This window comes from Orcinus orca, chromosome 12 (genome assembly GCF_937001465.1).
Source record: "Orcinus orca chromosome 12, mOrcOrc1.1, whole genome shotgun sequence".
In the NCBI taxonomy this organism is placed as follows: Eukaryota; Metazoa; Chordata; class Mammalia; order Artiodactyla; family Delphinidae; genus Orcinus; species Orcinus orca.
Window position 1 is genome coordinate 33,619,417 of NC_064570.1, and position 19,254 is coordinate 33,638,670.

Sequence of the window (19,254 nt, forward strand, 5' to 3'; positions counted from 1 at the left end):
GCATTAGCCCAAGCAAGTTTTGCATAATTAAGCTATTGAGATTGGTTTTCCCTGAGTGGACAGAAGAGACTTACAAGGTGAGGGCTCTGATAAAGTGATAAAGCTGATTAGATACTTAGCAGTAAAGGAATCTGATCTTAGAAATTTCCTCTTGCTCTAGTTAATGAGGCAGAGACAACACTTAGGGAAAATGAGTCACTAAAAAGAGAAACATTTTTATTTTCTTTACTAAAGAACCAATTCTTTCACTCCCTTTTAAATCAAGGCCTAACTTTATTGTCCAGAATAAAGCTCAATTTAAATGCACAAATAAGAAACTTTTCCTCAGGGGTGTAGTAAACATGTTTAAACTTACCACCTACCAAGTAAAACAATTCGAGAAAGTAAAACTAAGATAAGCATCGAATTAAAATAATTTAATTAATGCTGACTGTAACAAACCTGAAATAATTAACTGATTAATTATTCAGCTGTGTGGTCTATTCATAAGACTGTATTTTTTCCAAAAATAATTTTCTCATTTTTTCTTTCTATACTTTCCCTTTCCTTGAACTACCATTCAAGCAAGTAAAACTTGTTTTCCTGGAATATACTTATACAAATGTCCTATATTAACAATGTTCATAATCTTACCTTTTGGTTTATTTAGCACTTTTACAGATGCTACTGTTTCATCCTCACAAAACTTTGTAATGAAAGCTGCATTATCTCCATATTATGGGGTTGGGACTTGGCTCTTAAAGGTTATGTGATTTGCTCAAGAATTTGTAAATAGGAGAGTTGTGTGTCAAATACAAATTTTCTCACCCCCAAGAAAGTGGCCTGTACCACAATTGCTCCAAGTTATACATTATTTAAAGTCTCTACTTCCCTCCTCTATTTCTTGCTAAACCCTTGTTCCAATATTTAGAAAGTGACCTGACAGTTGTTATCATATCAAATACCTTCACATGAAATGCAAATGATATGTATACACACACTCACGTATACACACACTCACACATACACACACATATATTTCTGTCTTTATAGGTTAGCCCTCCTTTCATCATGAAATATTTGTCTTCCCCCAAAAACCTCATTCTCCTACTTCTCAGCTTTAACTTATTCCAGGGAAATTAATAGTCATAAAGGACAAACTTGAAGTAGAAAAGAACTAACACAGGAGGTAGCTTATGATGGGAGTGATTGGAGGGGAGGTGAACCATCCACCCAGCCTGCTGTGTCCCATTGTCATTGGCTTTGGGGTGGATGTAGATATGGTATGAGAATGGGAAGGATGTAATGCTGATTGATGATACTGCTGTTTAGTCAATAGAATATCTAATTAGTTTGCTATTTAAAATAACACTTTAAAAATTTAACATATTAGACTTTTAAAGGAAATTTAAAGTCTATTTAAATTAAATGTTCTACTGTGTTTGTTTCTTGATCTTGAGAGGAAGTGTAGTGAAGTTGATGGAAGATTAGATCCTGGAGGTTGACTTGGGTCCATCCCTGACTCTACGACTTGTTAGCTGTTAGACTTTGGTGCAGTCACTTAACTTTCTTTAAATTGAGGATAAAAATAATAACTACCTCATATGATTGTAGTGAAGATGTAATGAATTTGTGTGTGTGCAGAGAGAGAGAGAGAGAGAGAGAAAGAGAGGAGGGAAACAACAGCAGATGTGAGCATGAATGAGCATGCTCAGTTAGAACAGTCTCTTGAGTATAGTAAGAGCTCAGTAAAAACAATCAAACTTATCCCCCTCCACTTTAGTAAAACTGTCAGAAGTTACCAGAGTACCTTTAATGGCTAACTTTAATTGATACTTTTTTAGTTTTCCTTGACCTCTCTCCTACAGCTCATGTTTTTTGCTGTAGTCTGCATCTATTTTATTCAGACTCTTAAATTTCTAGTTTGTTGTTCTATTTTTACACAGTTACAGCAAGCTTCATTGTTTTCACTTTCTCCCATAGAGGCCCTAAATCTGTGCTGAGCTAGAACCACAGCCTGTTTCCAGAATTGGCAAACAGTCCCATGGGAAAGAAGATCCTGGGATCACACTCGAGAGATCCTGTCCTCCTAAAATTTGTGCTCATCTAAATGCCATTGTTTATGCAGATATCTGATGTTTTAAAATTATGGTCATTGTAATTTATCTGGCCTTTTCTAATCCTTTTGGTGGGAGTGTTGACCTGCCTGATTGGGGGGAGTGCCTTCCTCCACCCTTCTGTCTGAATCGTACTTTGTTGGCCTTACTTCTGCTGGCTGTCTGCCTTCTTGCCTTCCATTTCATGGTTTGCTGCTTTTTATCTTCTATGCCGTCTTACTCACCAATCCCTGTAACTTTCAAATCTATAGCTTACTCACTGCCATGATGATGACTTCCAAATCTATAGCTTTATTTTAAACCCATCTCTTCTCTTTGAGATATATCTGTCTAGTTATCTCCTAAGCATTTACCCCATATGTATCCTAGGCTAATGGAATCTGACATGTCTGAAATGTACTTAGTTATCTTCTCCCTCAAATTTGTATCTTTTTCTGTATCTGGCTAGGGATCCCGATAGTGTTGGGTCATGGGGTAGGCTGCCCCAAAATGTGCCTCAACGGTATACTGATTATTTTCAATTAGTTTCTTAAGAAATGGCCAGTGCAAGAGGGACACTCTGACCCTTCTTTCTGTCTTTCTGAAAACAGGAAATAAATCTCTCATGTGAAAGGTGTACCCCCTGCATCTAGAGGTAGAAGAACACCCTTATCACTCTTATCTCTTAGCAGAGATAGAGAATGCGGAGCTGAAAAGTCTGTGTAAACAAACCTTGCTACTTCACTAATTTACTACCCCAGGTCCAAACTCTGTTTAGGGTCTTCACTAATTGAGCACCCAAAACTATTTCCTGTCACTTCCTCACAAATTTATTGTTTCTTTGTCTAAAAAGCATAAAAGCTACCTGCTTTGGCCACTTCTTAGGTGCCATTTCTGTAAGACCTGTGGGAAGTTTCCTCCTTCTTGACAACAGACAATAGCATTATCTACCTAAGGGCCCAGGCCAGGAATGAGAATTTTCCTATTATTTCTAAACAACTAATGAATCAATAATTTCTATTTTGTCTGTTTCTTTAGTATTATTTCTTTTATCTCTCCTTTTTCTTCTCATCTTTCTGTGTTCACTGTTACTAGCATATTATTTGTCTGTTTCTAGTCTTACCTTCTTTGGGGCCATCCTCCACCTTTTAGCCAAATATATTTATTTTTATTTTTTAAAATTTATTTATTTATTCATTTATTTTTGGCTGCGTTCGGTCTTCATTGCTGCACGGGCTCTCTCCAGTTGCGGCGAGTGGGGGCCACTCTTTATTGCGGTGCGCAGGCTTCTCATTGCAGTGGCTTCTCTTGTTGCGGAGCACAGGCTCTAGGCGCATGGGCTTCAGTAGTTGTGGCACGTGGGCTCAGTAGTTGTGGCTCGCGCACTCTAGAACGCAAGCTCAGTAGTTGTGGCACACAAGCTTAGTTGTTCCACGGCATGTGGGATCTTCCCAGACCAGGGATCGAACCCATGTCCCCTGCATTGGCAGGCAGATTCTTAACCACTGCGCCACCAGGGAAGTCCTGAGCCAAATATATTTGTAATACACCAATTTGATTATATTTTATTCCTACTTTAAATATCAATTTCCAATATGTTTCCTAAAACGTTTTGCAAAACAGTCCAAAGATAACCTATGTCTCTCCATGAATAAAGGAGCCCATAGTCAAATAAAATGTTGAAATGTGGCATGCTTAATCCGTTTTCTCTTGAAGAGTCACAGCACACGTTACTAAGCAAAAGTCTTTACGAAGTTCTGTGATTGACTGTAACAACAAAATTCTAAAACATTAGCTTATATCTGAACATTGATTTTTAAAAATATATTTATTAAAATATTTATTAATAATAATATATATTATTATATATAATAATATAATAATAAATAAATAAATAAATAAATAATATATATTATTATAATAATATATATTTTTTAATTGATTAATCATTGACAGGATATACTCCTGACTTCACTCCCATGGTATTCAAAGTCTTCCATGCCTACTTCTCTAATTTCATCTCTTCCCTCTTGAGTCTTTGTAGCTATACAGATTACATTCATTTGGTTTCCCAAACACAGAGTTCTGTTCTATTCCATTGTATATGGTTCCTTTTGCCTGGAGTAACACTAATCTGTCTGATGACCTCTGTCTTTGAAAATTCAGCTATTTAAAAGCTTAGATCAGTTGATGTCTTTGCTGGTTAGCATACTGCTTGGCACATTTGTAGGTGCTCAATATATGTTAAATAAATAACAAAAATGGAAAAAGTCAATAAGGGAAAATTTAGAGATATGAGATTTGCTATATCTGCCTATTCATTCTGCCTGTATATTGCCCATTCAGGAAATCTACAACACTTAATAATAGTTGCTTAAGAAATTTAGTGAGAACTGCTTGGCCTCAGTAATTTAATTGCTCTTCAAAAAAATGTTGTTTACCTGTACAAGGTTTAGGAAATTACTCACATTATAAGATGAAATTTTAATTCTTATTGGATGAAAATTAAATTTTAATTTTCATAAGTGTGTTATAGCTATTTTTCTTTCACTGTGAAAATTCCTTAAAAATGATTGTTGTAAGTGTTTTCTATTTCTTCCTGACAGGTAATATTTGAAGCTGAAGTCTCAGGAGGAAGAAGTGGTTATATTGCCATTGATGACATCCAAGTCCTGAGTTATCCTTGTGGTAGGTTGTGATTAAGAACTGTATTTTTCTATATCCTTTCAACACTTGTCTTATATTGGTAGTGACTATTGATTACCACTTGCTCATTGCTCTCTCTTTTGTTGTTGTTACTCCTAGCCTTTTGTTCAGTTTTAAAAGAACACTGAAATATTTCTAGAGTTTTTGAATCAAATATTTTTCAGACTTGTACTACACATGTTAAAGGATTCTTTTAATTAATTACTGTTCAAAAGAAAACCACAGTCCCAAAATGGCGTCACTCATGCTAAAAGTTCATAATACAAAACCTAGATTTATACCTGATCCAACTGCAGTTTCAGTTTCTTCCGGAAATGTTATCTTAATTGACTAGTCTGGATTTCATGGTCAAGCACCAGTAGGATAATCTGTCCTGTGATCCCTCTCCATCTCCCAGAGGAAGAAGAGGTGATCTGAATCATAAAACCCTTGCTGTTCCTTTTCTTCCTCAAAGAAGATGTCCTGGCCTAAAAATAATTACTTCTTTTCTTTTTGCTAGTAGCTCCCTTGCCCCACTCTTCTTCTTATAAAAACCTTCCATTTTGTACAACCCCTTTGATCTGTCTTATAGTTAATAGTTGGGATGCTGCCTGATTCATGAATCCCCTAATAAAGCCTGTTAGATCTTCAGTTTATTTAGTTGACATTATTTTTGACAGAAAAAATTAAAAATGTAAATGAAACTCTAGGTAGGACTCTTTCCTTTTTTTGGTATTATTAAATTGCCTAGGAAAGCAAAGAATAACAAATCAGTTCAGTGAAAAGAAAATAAGAAGAAGCCTCACCAACTTATGTGATCTGCTAAGTTGAAAGTTGGGGTGAAATGAAGAAAATGAATTAACTCATCTTATTCCAAACTTAAGACTAAGTTTTTAATGTCATAATAAATTTCTGGCTAATTCATATTAAACAACAAAACAATAGAAAGCACACAAAACAAGAAACTCAATTTGTTAACACATAGTTTGGTATGTCCTTAGATGCACATTGATTGGTCTTCAGATGGGGTAACTACTTTTGTGTTTATATCACATACTCTGAAAGGCAATTACTGCATGCATTCAGTAGAGCCAGGCATAAAACGGTTGGTATAAATTCAGACTTAAGCTATATCTCCCAACAGCAGTGATTTATAGGGCCCATGAATTCTAGATGATCTGTTCAGTAACCCTCCTGGTGGAAATTCTCTAATACTTTGTAAGCAGCATGCACAGGGGGCACCGTACCAGGGGCCAAGGCTCATGCTCCTGCTAACTGGTTGTCAAACCCTAGTGTGCCTCAGAATCACCAACTGGATGTGGCAAATCACACATTGCTTGGCCCCTCACCGGGTTCTGATTGTTCCCAGGTGATACTAATGCTGATCGTCTTGAGTTCACAATTTGAGAACCACTGTTCTAGCTTGTGTTCTAGTGCAAGCATTCCTTTTTCTGAAGCACCTACTGAGGTGAGGCACTGGAGAAGGATGTAGCAGGCAAAGGTGAAATGATTTATTACATGTGGTGTATTCTAAGAAAAAGGAGAAATTATCTCACTCAAAGTTCAAGCTGGTTTACTAAACTCCTTCAATCCATTCATATATGAGAACGGTGTTTCCATCTACTGTTCATTTACACTTCTTGAAAGAAGATATTAAAGAAAGGCTTTCATGAGTAAACAAGTTAAAAAATACAGAAATTGAGCACAACAGTAGTTTCATTGTGATATGATCCTTCATGCACTATCTTTACTCACTGAGGCTTAGCTTTTCCCGTTTATGTTTTCTTTCAGTTGAAAACCTGAATAAGCTTCAGTTTTAAAAGGTAATTATAGAGAATGCTTGTTTGACAGTCATGTAACTCATGTATATTTTGATGGCAGTCATCACTTTTTTGTTGGTCTAATATTTCTTTTGGGTAACTTTCTTAGGACTATGAAGGAATAGGAGGTGGATTTAACAACAGTTAAGCTAATACTCTGAGAGGAAGAAAAACAGTCCCTTACCTTGTTCTTTGAAGTACTAGAGGATTATAGTTATTGAAATTTCTTTAGAAAAGAAAAGAAAGATGTAACTGCTTAAATTGTAACTTAATAGTTCAACAGCCATGTATATGTCAGTTTTTGAGCTGTCATTCTGTGTTTTTCTTATAGTTTTCTATTATGCTCTGCTTTGTGCCTATTTGATCTCTTTTGTTTGCTTTGACTTGTAACTATTATTATCACCCGTATGCAACATGCTACAGGGGTCCTCCAGCAGTAATCGTTGGGTGCTCACTCTGTATAGAGTTGCTCTAGCAATTATGGGGCGATACGTAATAAAACTATTTAAAAAAGAGAACTTAGCGTGAGAGAGGCAACAATGTCTTTCAGCACAGAGAAAACTGAAATTTTCGTCCATACGACATTAGTCTTGGCCGAAGGTAAAAGTATGAACAACATTATTCTGTTGGGAAAAAGTAACACGGCATGTTTTCTTCATGTGGAAAAAAGTAAGTTTTTTCTTGTCTTCACAGATAAATCTCCTCATTTCCTCCGTCTGGGGGACGTAGAGGTCAATGCAGGGCAGAATGCTACATTTCAGTGTATCGCTACAGGGAGAGACGCTGTACATAACAAGTTATGGCTGCAGGTAAGGCCGCATTGGCAGCTGAACTAAAGGGTACACTTGATTTTTAAAAAATCACAAATTCTTTTTCCCTGTATGTGTGTGTGTGGGGGTGGGGGGTGGAATATGTGTGTGACAGGTTGTCTTTTGTGTAGGTTTGATTTAATTCGCTGCAGATTCATTTCAGATATTTCCATTTTTGGAATATGAATAAAAATATAACAGTGTATAGTTAATAAGTATTTGGGTGAGTTACTCATTAACTCCTTAGAGAATCATAATTCTCTAATGTTATGTCCAAACTGTAAAAACAATTTTTCTAGATCCATTCAAAATAGGAAAAAAATGAAAAATGTCTCATTTAACATTTTGAAAACAACTTACAAGAGCATAGTACTTAAGCAGGAACTGTCATACTCTGATAAAGTTTTCAAAAGTATTTTAAGAAACCTTTGGGAGTATTTCTGGAAATGTGAATTGGAAGAGAGCCAACTAAAATTGTTTTTCAGGATTTTTGTGTATAAGGGTTAATCACAGATCTGAGGACAAGATATTTGCCTTGCACATATTAAATCCGCAAAAAATGTGTATTTAATGAATTGCAGTTTAGCATACATGTTGGGGAAATGTAAATGGTGCATACAAAGAGCTTTAAAAGAATCTGTGAGAAAACAGTGACTAAGGAATGTGCCATATCCTCAGAGAATATCTGTCAATCCTGGGACAGAGGTGGGTGGGGAGGTGGGAGGAGCTAAGAGCAACTAAAGCCTTGAGGCTGGACCTAGGGCAGAATATTTGAAGCTAGAATGTAAGAAATAATATTCTCTGAGCACCTTTATTATTATTATTATTTAATTCTGTTTGCATCAGAATGAGGAAAGGGATTTAATTAGTTAGAATTTTAAATTCCTGAGAATGCCAATAGAGACCAAAAAGGAAAATCATTAGCTTAGTTTCTTGAACATAGACATCAGGCTTTATTTTATGATATCTTTAGAGAGAGAAAATTAGTGTCAAGGATCATCATTAGGTTTCAGGAAGTTGGGATCATAATTATAATCAATGATTATTGAAATCATACCAGTATAATGCCTGATATTGTACTGGGTGTTATAAATGTGTTTTTTCATTCAATTCCCACATCCAATCGGATGTTATAACAGATGTATTTCATATAAATCTAATTATAGCTACTTTTGTAATTTATTTAATATGTGCATATCAGGATACCATCCTGAATACGTGAAAAGGAAATGTACTCTCTCCTTTTTACCCTGTGATTATGCTAATTTCCACTACAGGTATTTAAATATAAGATAATTCTTCCTGTAGAGTGTATTGTATAATGTACAAATTGTTTCATCATCTAAACATCTAGTTAGAATCCCTCTTACTTTCTCTCTCAGCCTATATACTGATAGTATTAAGAATGTGTTTAGATATATTTTCTAATTACTTTGCTAGTCGTTTGTCATTTAGGTAGAGACATTTTTGGCATTTAATTTTTATTGTTACCTATATAGTCTTGTCTTGGAGAACCAGAGACTCTGCAGTCTGCCCCTGGGTTTACGCCCCAGGATTTAATGGGACGTTGAAATAAAAAGGGTTTTGTGTACTTAGACACCAGCTGCCTTGTGGCAACAAAGACTTTCTGGCCCTGCTGGTCTGAGTGGGTTGCAGTCAAAATACTGCTCATTTATTGTTTGTTTCTTACTTTTGTAAATTGGCTCATTTCATTATAGTTTTAAAAAATTTTTCTCTTGCCATTTTTTAAATAAAGATGAGAGATAAAAATATTCTGTTCAATTTCTGTTCTGCTTTCTTTTTTCTCCTCTTCTTTCTCTTTACATTTTCCAAGGTGAATTTATATATTTCTCATCTATTTTGACATTGCCCAATTCTTCAATAATTTACATGCTTATTAATGAAAAAGCTTTTCTGCCTTTTTCAATAATACCACTTAAATTACCTTAACTTATTCCCTTGAATCATTCTTCTCCATATTTAAGAAACATTGAAGATTATCAATTGCCTGGTTTAGGGTTGTTTTCAAATAAATAAGACTGAGACATAGAGATAAAGGTGTAGATATATAGATGTAATTGATATGTGTACATCTATAGAGTGAGTGAATCAGAAAGTGGCCAATGATTAAAAAAAAATGATCCATCTTTTGCTGAAACTAGTAGAAACATAATAAAGGAAGAAGAATCTTGATTCGACAATGCATCTACAGGCCAACACACACAGATAGATGTCAAGTTATTTTTGTTTGGTGTAGAACAACTTCCTAAAGGTCAAGGGGCCCAGTTCTTAATTCTAACCTTAATTCTAACTCTTTAATTCTTATAACCCAGTTAATTATATTGGCTTAGAGAATTCATTGAACTTTTCCTGACCATAGATTTTTTTATTTATTAAAGGAGGTGTGGGTAGAGACCAAAATCCCTTCCAGCTGTAAGATGCTAAACCAGGTCTCTACATTATTTTTGATGGTCTGAGACATGGCTTTGATCACCTTTTTTTTGTTTCATGGAGGAATGTAAAATTTTTTTTTTTTTTTTTTTTTGCTGTACACGGGCCTCTCGCTTTTGTGGTCTCTCCCATTGCAGAGCACAGGCTCCGGACGCGCAGGCTCAGCGGCCATGGCTCACGGGCCCAGCCACTCCGCGGCATGTGGGATCTTCCCGGACCGGGGCATGAACCTGCGTCCCCTGCATCGGCAGGCGGACTCTCAACCACTGCGCCACCAGGGAATCCCCCTAAAATTTTTAAGTTATTAGTTTTGTGTGGGGAAAAAAATCATTCCTCAAATTAAGTATCATTGTGAGAACAACTGCTTAAAATCTCTGCTGACTGCTGTGAACGAATGTACTCTGAAGTAACTCAGAATGAAAGGTCTTTGCATCCTATTACAAAAGTAATGGAATAATGGAGTAGCTGTTACACCTGCCATGGTCAGATGTAATAAAAATGGCCATCAACTTTTTATGTCCTCCAAATCATTTATATAATATAATAATATTGAGCTTCAATTGGTAAATGTTTGAATATGGTGTAAAAGAGCAAAAACTAGAAAGCTTCCAATTTTCTATTTTAAATGAAAAATGGTACACTACAACTGCCATGAATACCTGATAGTATATGACATTCAAAGTAATTTATGTATAGAAATACATTTAGAGAATAACTTCGCACTTGTTTATTGTCTTTAGCTTACAATTGATATTACAGTCATTTTTATTGTTTAAAATGACATACAAATTAGGTAAATTAAAGAATGGAGCATAAAAAAGCAAACACTTAGTGACTTACCTGAGATAATCTGGAATAGTCCATAAGACATATCATAGTGGGTCTGCTATATCTTTAGGGAGTGTTCTTTTTGTTTTTTTAATATTTATTTATTTAATTTATCTTTTTGGCTGCGTTGGGTCTTAGTTGCCACACAGAGGCTTTTCTCTAGTTGTGGTGTGCAGGTTTTCTCTCTCTAGTTGTGGCGTGCAGACTCCAGAGCACGTGGGCTCTGTAGTTTGCAGCACGTGAGCTCAGTAGTTGTGGTGCGTGGGCTTAGTTGCCCTGCGGCATGTGGGATCTTAGTTCCCCAGCCAGGGATGGAACCCTCGTCCCCTGCATTGGAAGGCAGACTCCTTACCACTGGACCACTAGAGAAGTCCCTTTACAGAGTTTTCTTTCCTGCAAGATCTCAGATTATAAAATTAGAGAGTCTTAAAAGAAGGTCATTCACTCTAGACATTTAGAAAACAATGACAAAATACATAAGCCAAATTAACCTCCTAGCACATGCTGAGCAAACTACTGATGCATAAAACAATATGGATGAATGTTTTTAAAAGTCCATTGGTGTAGCATTATGCATAATGTATATAGCACAACCAAAAGAAATACCTTCAATAAAATATATCATGCTCTAGTGTAAAAAAAAAAAGTCCATTGGTGTCAGCAAGCTATAAATCTGGTGAAATCATGAGGTTTTGTGGGATGTAGTTTAAAAAAGTATGTTATGCAGTTCATATTGGATAAGGGAGTTGGGATAAAGTCTTTAGTTGCTCCTAGAGAATTTCCAAATTCATTTTCTTTCATAACGCTCAGTGAAGTAGCTTGCATTCTAGATATGAACACAACTTTTTTTTTTCAGCTTACAATTTGCAGTTTTCCCCACATGAACAGATGTTTTATAATGCTTACAACAAGTTTTAAAACTATACCATTTTGTGTTCCTAAGGAACCCCCCAATGGTAGAGAATTTGTGGATCATAACTTAAGGCTTATGATAAAACCCAGGTTATAGGAAATAAGATCATCAGTGAGATTTTAATGTACAATTTAATGTTTAATGTTTTTCAGTGTTCAATTTATAGTGAAATAAAATAATAAAAATGTCTGTTTATATTCCTGAGAGGTACCAGATAATTTTCTCACAGGAAAGAAAAAAAATAGGTTATATATGTTCGTGGGTTAAAAATTTTAGTCACGTCCTTTTTATTTCAACACAATAATATGGATAGTAGATAAAGTGATCGCAGGAAAAAGTGAATATATAAGGGAACAATAACGTATGACACAGAAGTTCCACTCCTGAGTAGTTACATAAGAGAAATAAAAGCATGTGTTCACAAAAAGACTTGTGGAAGAATGTTTATAACAGCTTTTTTATTCATTACAACCAGTAATTGTAAAGAACCCAAATGTCCGTTAACAGGAAAATGGATAAACAATTTGTGGTTCATTCACACTACTCAGCAATAAATTAGAAAGCGTGCACTACTGATACCAGGACTTATAAAGCTCAGCAATGTTATGCTTTCTGGAAGAGAAGAGACACAAAAGAGTGCATGACTCTCTAGATGCTAATCTATGGTGCTAGAAATCAGAACAGTATTTGACTGGGGTTGGGGGGTGATTAGGAACCGGAAGTGAGCAGGGAAACTTTTTGAGGTAAGGTAAATGTCATATAGCTTTATTGAGGCTTTGGGTCTATGGGTGTATATACATTTGTCAGAAGTTAAGATTTATCCAATTTGCTGTATATAGTTTACTTTAATAAACCATGAATGAGGAGAAAGTGAGTATATGAAACATTTCCTCAAATACCCAAATCACTGGCAGTACTAATCATGCTATAGATCAGCGGTCCCCAACCTTTTTGGCCCCAGGGACCGGTTTTGTGGAAGACAGTTTTTCCACGGATGTAGGGGGTGCGGTTCAGGTGGCAATGCGAGTGATGGCGGGGATGGTTCAGGTGGCAATGCGAGCGATGGGGAGCTAAGCCTTACCAGTCCGTGGCCCGGGGGTTGGGGACCCCTGCCGTAGATGGCGATAGCCTAGTACAAACATTACCTGCATTTTTGTCCATCTTGTCCATTTGAAGTCATTTGATTAGGTTCAAGGGTGATTTTTAATCATCAGTGTAAACTGAAATATAGAATAAAGCATGTTCTGAGTGTTCTATTATCAGAACACGTTATAACGTTCGAGGATGTGAAAGAGTTGAAACAGGAGTTGGACTGTAACTTACAAATTAGTATTCTTTCATGAAGGTCCAGTGTAAGTGGACACCTACATGACAAGTCAAATAGAACCCATTGCTGGAACATCTGTCAGACCATATGCTTTGGCCTCAGGTTCAGTGTAGAAACTAAAATGCTAATGACTCCATCCATCATTACAGAGCTTGGTGGGCATGCATCATTGGGTTGGACAGAGAAATTCAACAGTGGAGTTACTGAAAGCAGGGAATTGTGTGGGGAGATTTGGTGGCACCGTTCATTTTGGTGAATTGAAATGAGGCTGTTTAATGTGTGACTGGTAATTCTATGCAGATTGCCATCAAAGCTGTGGCAGTTGGGCCAGTCTTTCAGTAATCTCCCCAGGTGCTGACACGGTGCCTCCTGAGTAGGCCTGCCAAAACAGGAAAGTCAGCCATCACTTTGCCCTTGGTGAGGCTCGTCACTGCTAATGTAGTGTGATGCAGCTAGTTTCTCAGCCAAAGGAAATGTCATTCCTTCTGGAGCAATAGATAATTAAGCAATACATTGAGAGTAAAATTAGTATAATTAGGTGCAGATTGCTCTAAAAAACAACCAGAGAGAGGCTGACCTTTCGCAGTACCAACTGTTGCCAGCTGAGGGTCAATGAAAATGGTTGGTCTGAAACTTCTGGCCATAAAGTGTTTTATCTATCCAGGCAAATGTAATAGCCTTGTTCCTATACTACATGGGAACATCGTCATGTAGCATTGGAAATGAGAAGCATGATTTTTTAAAAAATGGATAATTTGAAAGTACAAAAATTTTATCTGGTGAAATATATCACTACAGTGTTTCAAAGGCCAACTAGTCATTGCTCACAAAGCTCTTTTTGATGCTGCCATGCTATAGTATTTTCCTGTATCTATTTATACTGTCATATGAAGTGCCTGGAACCTTGTATCATGTTTAATTTCCACAAGAGATTTTACTATTGCTGAAACTATTTCTTTTTGAGAAAAAAAAATCTGGTAATTTTCCATTTATTATAATGAAGGGAAAATGTTGGAGGGAATTAATCTATGCCTAGAAACATGCAGTTTACAGTGGGCAATTCATTGAGAAATAATTTGAGAGGACTATTTCAAAGCCAAACTGATTAAACATTTAATATATGATCAGCTCACATTGGATACTGTGGGGGTGGGGAGAGAAAGGAATGAGATAATGTGAAATTGTCCTAATGTCTAGACTTGGTGAAAGTTCTGACGTTTTCGAGATTGGCCCTAAGAGTGGCTGACACATATCTGAAATATTAGAATAACAAAAGGCAGCATATAATTACTAGGACATTTGGTAAAGTTGAAGAAATGATGTCAGAATGGCTAAAGGTACATCGTATAAATATATCTTGAGATTTGTGGGAGACTGGATAAGTTTCTTAAAATCTTAGAATATTGGGAATATACAGGAGGGATTTAGTTTGTTTTTTTATAGATAGTAAAGTACGATAATAACTAGTGGTTTGAAGCTATTTGGTGAGAGATATAAGCTGATTATGAGGAAGACCTTTGTAATTGTAGGGCTGTTGAAACCTAGAATGAGCTACTGTAGGAGGTAGTAAAATTAGGGGAAGTGTCCAAGCATAATCTGGTTAAGTACTTGCTAGAGATGTAGAGGACATTTAAGCATGAGGCTGAATGCTTTTTTAAGATCCTTTCAGCCCTGAGAAATGCTTGTATAACCGAATAAGAAAAGATCATATGGAATCTAAGCCCAGTGCTTTTTCAGAGTTGAGAGAGAGCATCTCTCAACTGAGAGACTGAAGTGTTTGGTGAAATCATTAAAGAAGATTTGATAGAGTCTTTGAAGGACATATAGGACTTGGATAAGCAAGGATTAAGTGGGCATGGTTATCACTGCGGTTTAGTGTATGTGTGTGCTGGTGGGGTAGGAACATCAAGAGAAGAATCTTCTTGAAGTGTAAGGTTCACAATGGGAAGTTGAGGTAAATATAGTTTATGGGAGGGTTGGGACTAGGCCATGATGGAGACAAAAGCAAGAAAGAAGCTACTGCTGGCAGTACAGACATCAAGTAGTGAAGGCCTAGGATTGGACAGTGCTGGTGGATTTGGAAAAAATGTGAGGAGGGGAGGAGAGGGACCAATGAAAGAAGACACAGAGTTTGGGTCTGGTTGGTACCAGATGAAAGAATTTGGAAGAGTGAAATAATAAAGATGGCTTTTAAAATTTCCTCAAACGTTTATTTTTTACAGCCGGTCTGTGAATTTGTTTTCTCATTTTCTGTCTGGGAACTAATTTACCTGCTCCACGCATTTGTTTACTTTTTGCCCCTTCTGCCTTGATAATTGCATATGAGTTTTCCTAAATAGGAGTGAAAAATGAGGAGACATTCCCATTCCTTTTGACTCTTTAGCCTTAAAAAAATTTTACCAAGACAGTTTGAAGCTTGTGGCCAAATTAGAAACCTCTGGGTGTTCCCGATTTCACTTAGGAGAATTCATCTGTGGGAAGGCTGTTGGTGCTTTCAGCCTTGCCTTCTGTATCTTGTGGCTCACAGAACAGGACCCGTGTCAGAGAAGAGTATTAACCATGTCTGTTGTGCTTTCCTGACTCCTTGTAAACTGATAGATGAACGCTAGCCTGCTACTTAATTCTAATTTTCTCTGTTTATCCTGTTTAAGCATTAGTGATTTTTTTTCTGTGTATATGCTGATTTACAATTAATTCTGCTCCACTTAAGAGACCATGTTCTATTTGGTAGCTAATGGCTATCACTCTTATCAGTCCTGCTTTTCCTGAGGACCTTGTTTTATTTGAGTTCATGGCATTATATTCTTCCTTCATGGCTTCATGTAAAGAATTATAATCATTGGTCTTGAAGTAAAATCACTGACCAAGTATCATGGATTGTAATGTTTATCTTTTACCCTTGGCATTTTGGGTGTGTATTTATGTAACAATGAGCATCAGAAAGTTTAATCATATTTAAGTTTTAGAACTTCCAAATATTCCTGAGGTCATTTTGGTTGGCTTTGTGTGGCTTTCTACCATAAACAGTTCAGTGCCTTAAAGATACGATGCATTCTTTTCCTTCTTCAATAATTCATAAACTCTGAGTTTGTTGTCTACAGATTACATAATTGACCATAAATGAATGATGTGTGGAATAGTCTTTATCTTCTTTATGTATCCCTGGAACATGACTCGAAAGGCCTGGCAGTCATAGAAGCTCAAGGATTTCTTCTTATCAATATCTATAAATAACAATTTACTGCTTTTTCTGTACAAGAATAATGCACTCTCCTACTGTTCTCAGAGCTGCCCTTTCAGTGTTTTTCAGGTCACGTCAAGCACTTTACAACTTTCCATTGAGCTCCTGTGATCAGTATTACAACATGGGGCTCTGGCAGTGGGCTGGGTTTCTTCTTTATGAAAAGCAGTCTGATTTAAAGATAGTATATTTATAAAATTCTTTTATTTGAAAATAAAACATAGAGAAAGCCTCACAAAAATGAAAAACTATGACTCAATGAATTTTTATGATACCCACCACACAGGTCAAGAGAAAGGCTTTGCCAGTCATCGTAGAGGCTCTTTCCAAGTGGTCCATCCCAGACACAAATGAGCCATCTCTCTACAAATGATAAGTTGTAGCCTACCCCTACAAATAATAATCATCATGACTTTCAGCCCTTGTATTTTTTTCCTGTTTTTTTTCCACTTACATATATTTAGTCTCCTTAGACACTATAGATTAGTCTTGTCTATTTTTAAAAATATGTCTTTTAGAATCCCTTTAATCTGTGTGTTTGTCCTCTCTTGTGTTTGTCACAATTTATCTGTTGAGGAACCCAGGCCATTTGACTTGTAGTTTTCACACAGTCTGCATTTTACTGATTGTATACAAATGTCCTCTTCAGTTCAACATGTTCCTTTGAGTTTCCTGAAAACTGGCAGCCAGATCTAGAGTCAAGTTTGATCCTGTGGCAGTGCTAGAGGAGGTGCATGGTGTGATTACCAGAGGCACAAAATGTCTCCTATTTCTTTTTGTGATTCTGATACTAATTGATGCTTAATGCCTATATTCATTCCTGGTGGTTGTAAATTGTGATATTCTAATTTTATTATTTCTTTTGTATTTTGTTTAATTAATGAAGACACACTTATCATCATCTCCTATCTGGCTGCCCAGTGTCATAGTTCATTTTAGGAAGGGCATGGTAACTTCTCAAATCTTTGCTTTAATTATTGGTTTTCAATATAATTAGTTGTTTCCTATCATCCTCCAAAGGTGACTGATTCTTCTTCCTCTTTTTTTTAATATCAAGAACTTATGGATTTAGGCATATTTAATAGACTTCAATTCATTGCAATTAATACTATTTTTAAGACTCAAATTATCCCAGGTTGGCTCCAGTGTCCATTTGATAGAACTTCAGTAATCTTCGATAGCTTTCTTGTATTGCTATCTGATGTCAGTGTCATCTTGCACATTTTCTCTTTCAGACCTGGTGCCCTGTTTTACAATTTTGAGAAATTATATTTCAGGACCGTTATGTGAATGCTGAGGGGTATTCATTGCTAGATCTTTTCAGTGAACAGAACTAAGAAAAATATACATATATATTTAAAGGTAAAATAACTGTTAGTTTATATTAATATTTCAAATTCAAGCCTAAAGTTTTTCACTTAATGTTTTCTTTATTACAGTTTGTCAGTTACATCTTTTTTTCCACACTAATATTTTTGGTTCTCAATGACACAGAGAAAGAGACAATTACAATATCCCATAATCACTCATTTTAAAATCTCATTTTGAATACTTGTACCCTATCTCCATTGTTAGCATAGAGCCATTGCATATTGTACTCTCTCCCATTTAGCTCTTATTTGGTGTTAGTTCTATGTGTAGCTATGTTTTTTAATGTTCATCATCAGTATGTATGTCATGTCTTAGTAATTTTGGTTGTTTGAAACTTATTTTCTGGGAGATTCCACAGGAATAAGCTCATGTAAATAATATTCCCTGAGTTCTTGGATGTTGATAATAGTTTATATGTGCCCTTGGTTCTTATGTCAATTTTGAAGGTTATAAAATCCTTCATTTGCATTTTCTTTCCTTGAGTAACTTAAATGTGTTACTTCATTTTCTTGTGGCATAAAGCCTTGCTGTCAAAGTCTGATAATAAATTTTCTTTTCCTTATAAGTCTCCTACCTGCTTTTCTAGATAGTCAAAGGATTTTTTTTCTATTTCTTTAAAGATTTTAGTTTTGTAAGAATCTATATCAAGGTAGCAAATACATGGTTACCCAGAACTTAAACTTCTATAGGTATTTGATCAAGAATATCTATCTAATGGTGATATTTTGCATATCTCTGTTACTACATCATGCTATGGACTAGCATTGTCTTCTTTACCAATGACACTGGAGTTCTTTGTACCTTTAATCAGATTAGAGAACCAATTCCAGAAAACCCAGAACCAAACCAAATCAGAAAACTCATCCCTAAAATTCTTTTCCTCCAGAACCATTTCTGGTAACAAAATCATCTCTGTTAGTCAGGGTTCAAACATGAAAAGCAGATCAGAAGGAGAGATGATAGATAGATAGATAGATAGATTTTTTTTTTTTTTCCAAGAGATTTGTTGCAAGGAATTGGTTTATGTTATTGTGGAACCTGGCTGGGCAAGTCTGCAGTCTGTAGTCAAGCACTTCGAGAGGGCAGGCTGGAGTATTCAGGCACAGACTGAAGTTGCTCTTCACAGGTAGAATTTCTTCTGCTTCAGGGAAGCCTCAGATCCATTCTTAAGACTTTTCAACTGATTGAATCAAGTCCACCTAGATTATCTAGGCTATTCTCCCTTATTTAATGTCATTTGGGTATGGACTTTAATCCCATCTGCAAAATACCTTAGTAGAGACACCTAGGTCAGTGGTTTGATTGAATAACTGGGGACTGTAGCCTAGTCAAGTTGATACATTAAAAGACCATGACAGTTATCAAATATATTGTTCACTTAGATAATGTTTTGATTATTATCTTCATAATATTGCTATTACCAGGATTTGCAGTTAGAACTTTTGCACAATTGTCTCACCTAATATTCTCAGCATCTCTGTTGAGTAAGCTGTTACAAATTGATATCCCCATTTTTAGATGAAAAGACAGAGATTTGAGAAGTAACGAGAAACTGTGAAGCTAATAAATAGTCATTGCAGGACTAGAACGTAGGTATCATCTCCCATAGTTCCGTCTACTTACTCTGCCCTCTTGTGTGGCACCTCGTATTGTTCACCTTGTCCCAATATTGTGAAAACACCTTCACTTCTTAGGTCAAAGTTCATTTTCTTGTTTAATACCTGACAGTTTTTG

General features: G+C 36.0%; 1 protein-coding gene across 8 annotated transcripts in view; it reads left to right on the forward strand.

Annotated features, from left to right (window-relative positions):
• The window catches only part of PTPRK (protein tyrosine phosphatase receptor type K), a 566,839-nt gene that overhangs the window by 288,859 nt on the left and 258,726 nt on the right, over positions 1–19,254 (forward strand). For all 8 annotated transcript variants that reach the window (XM_049695646.1, XM_049695648.1, XM_049695650.1 and 5 more), the window contains exons 4-5: positions 4,682–4,763; positions 7,274–7,389. In XM_049695646.1, the coding sequence (XP_049551603.1) occupies positions 4,682–4,763; positions 7,274–7,389 (198 nt within the window). The remainder of the gene's footprint in view (positions 1–4,681; positions 4,764–7,273; positions 7,390–19,254) is intronic.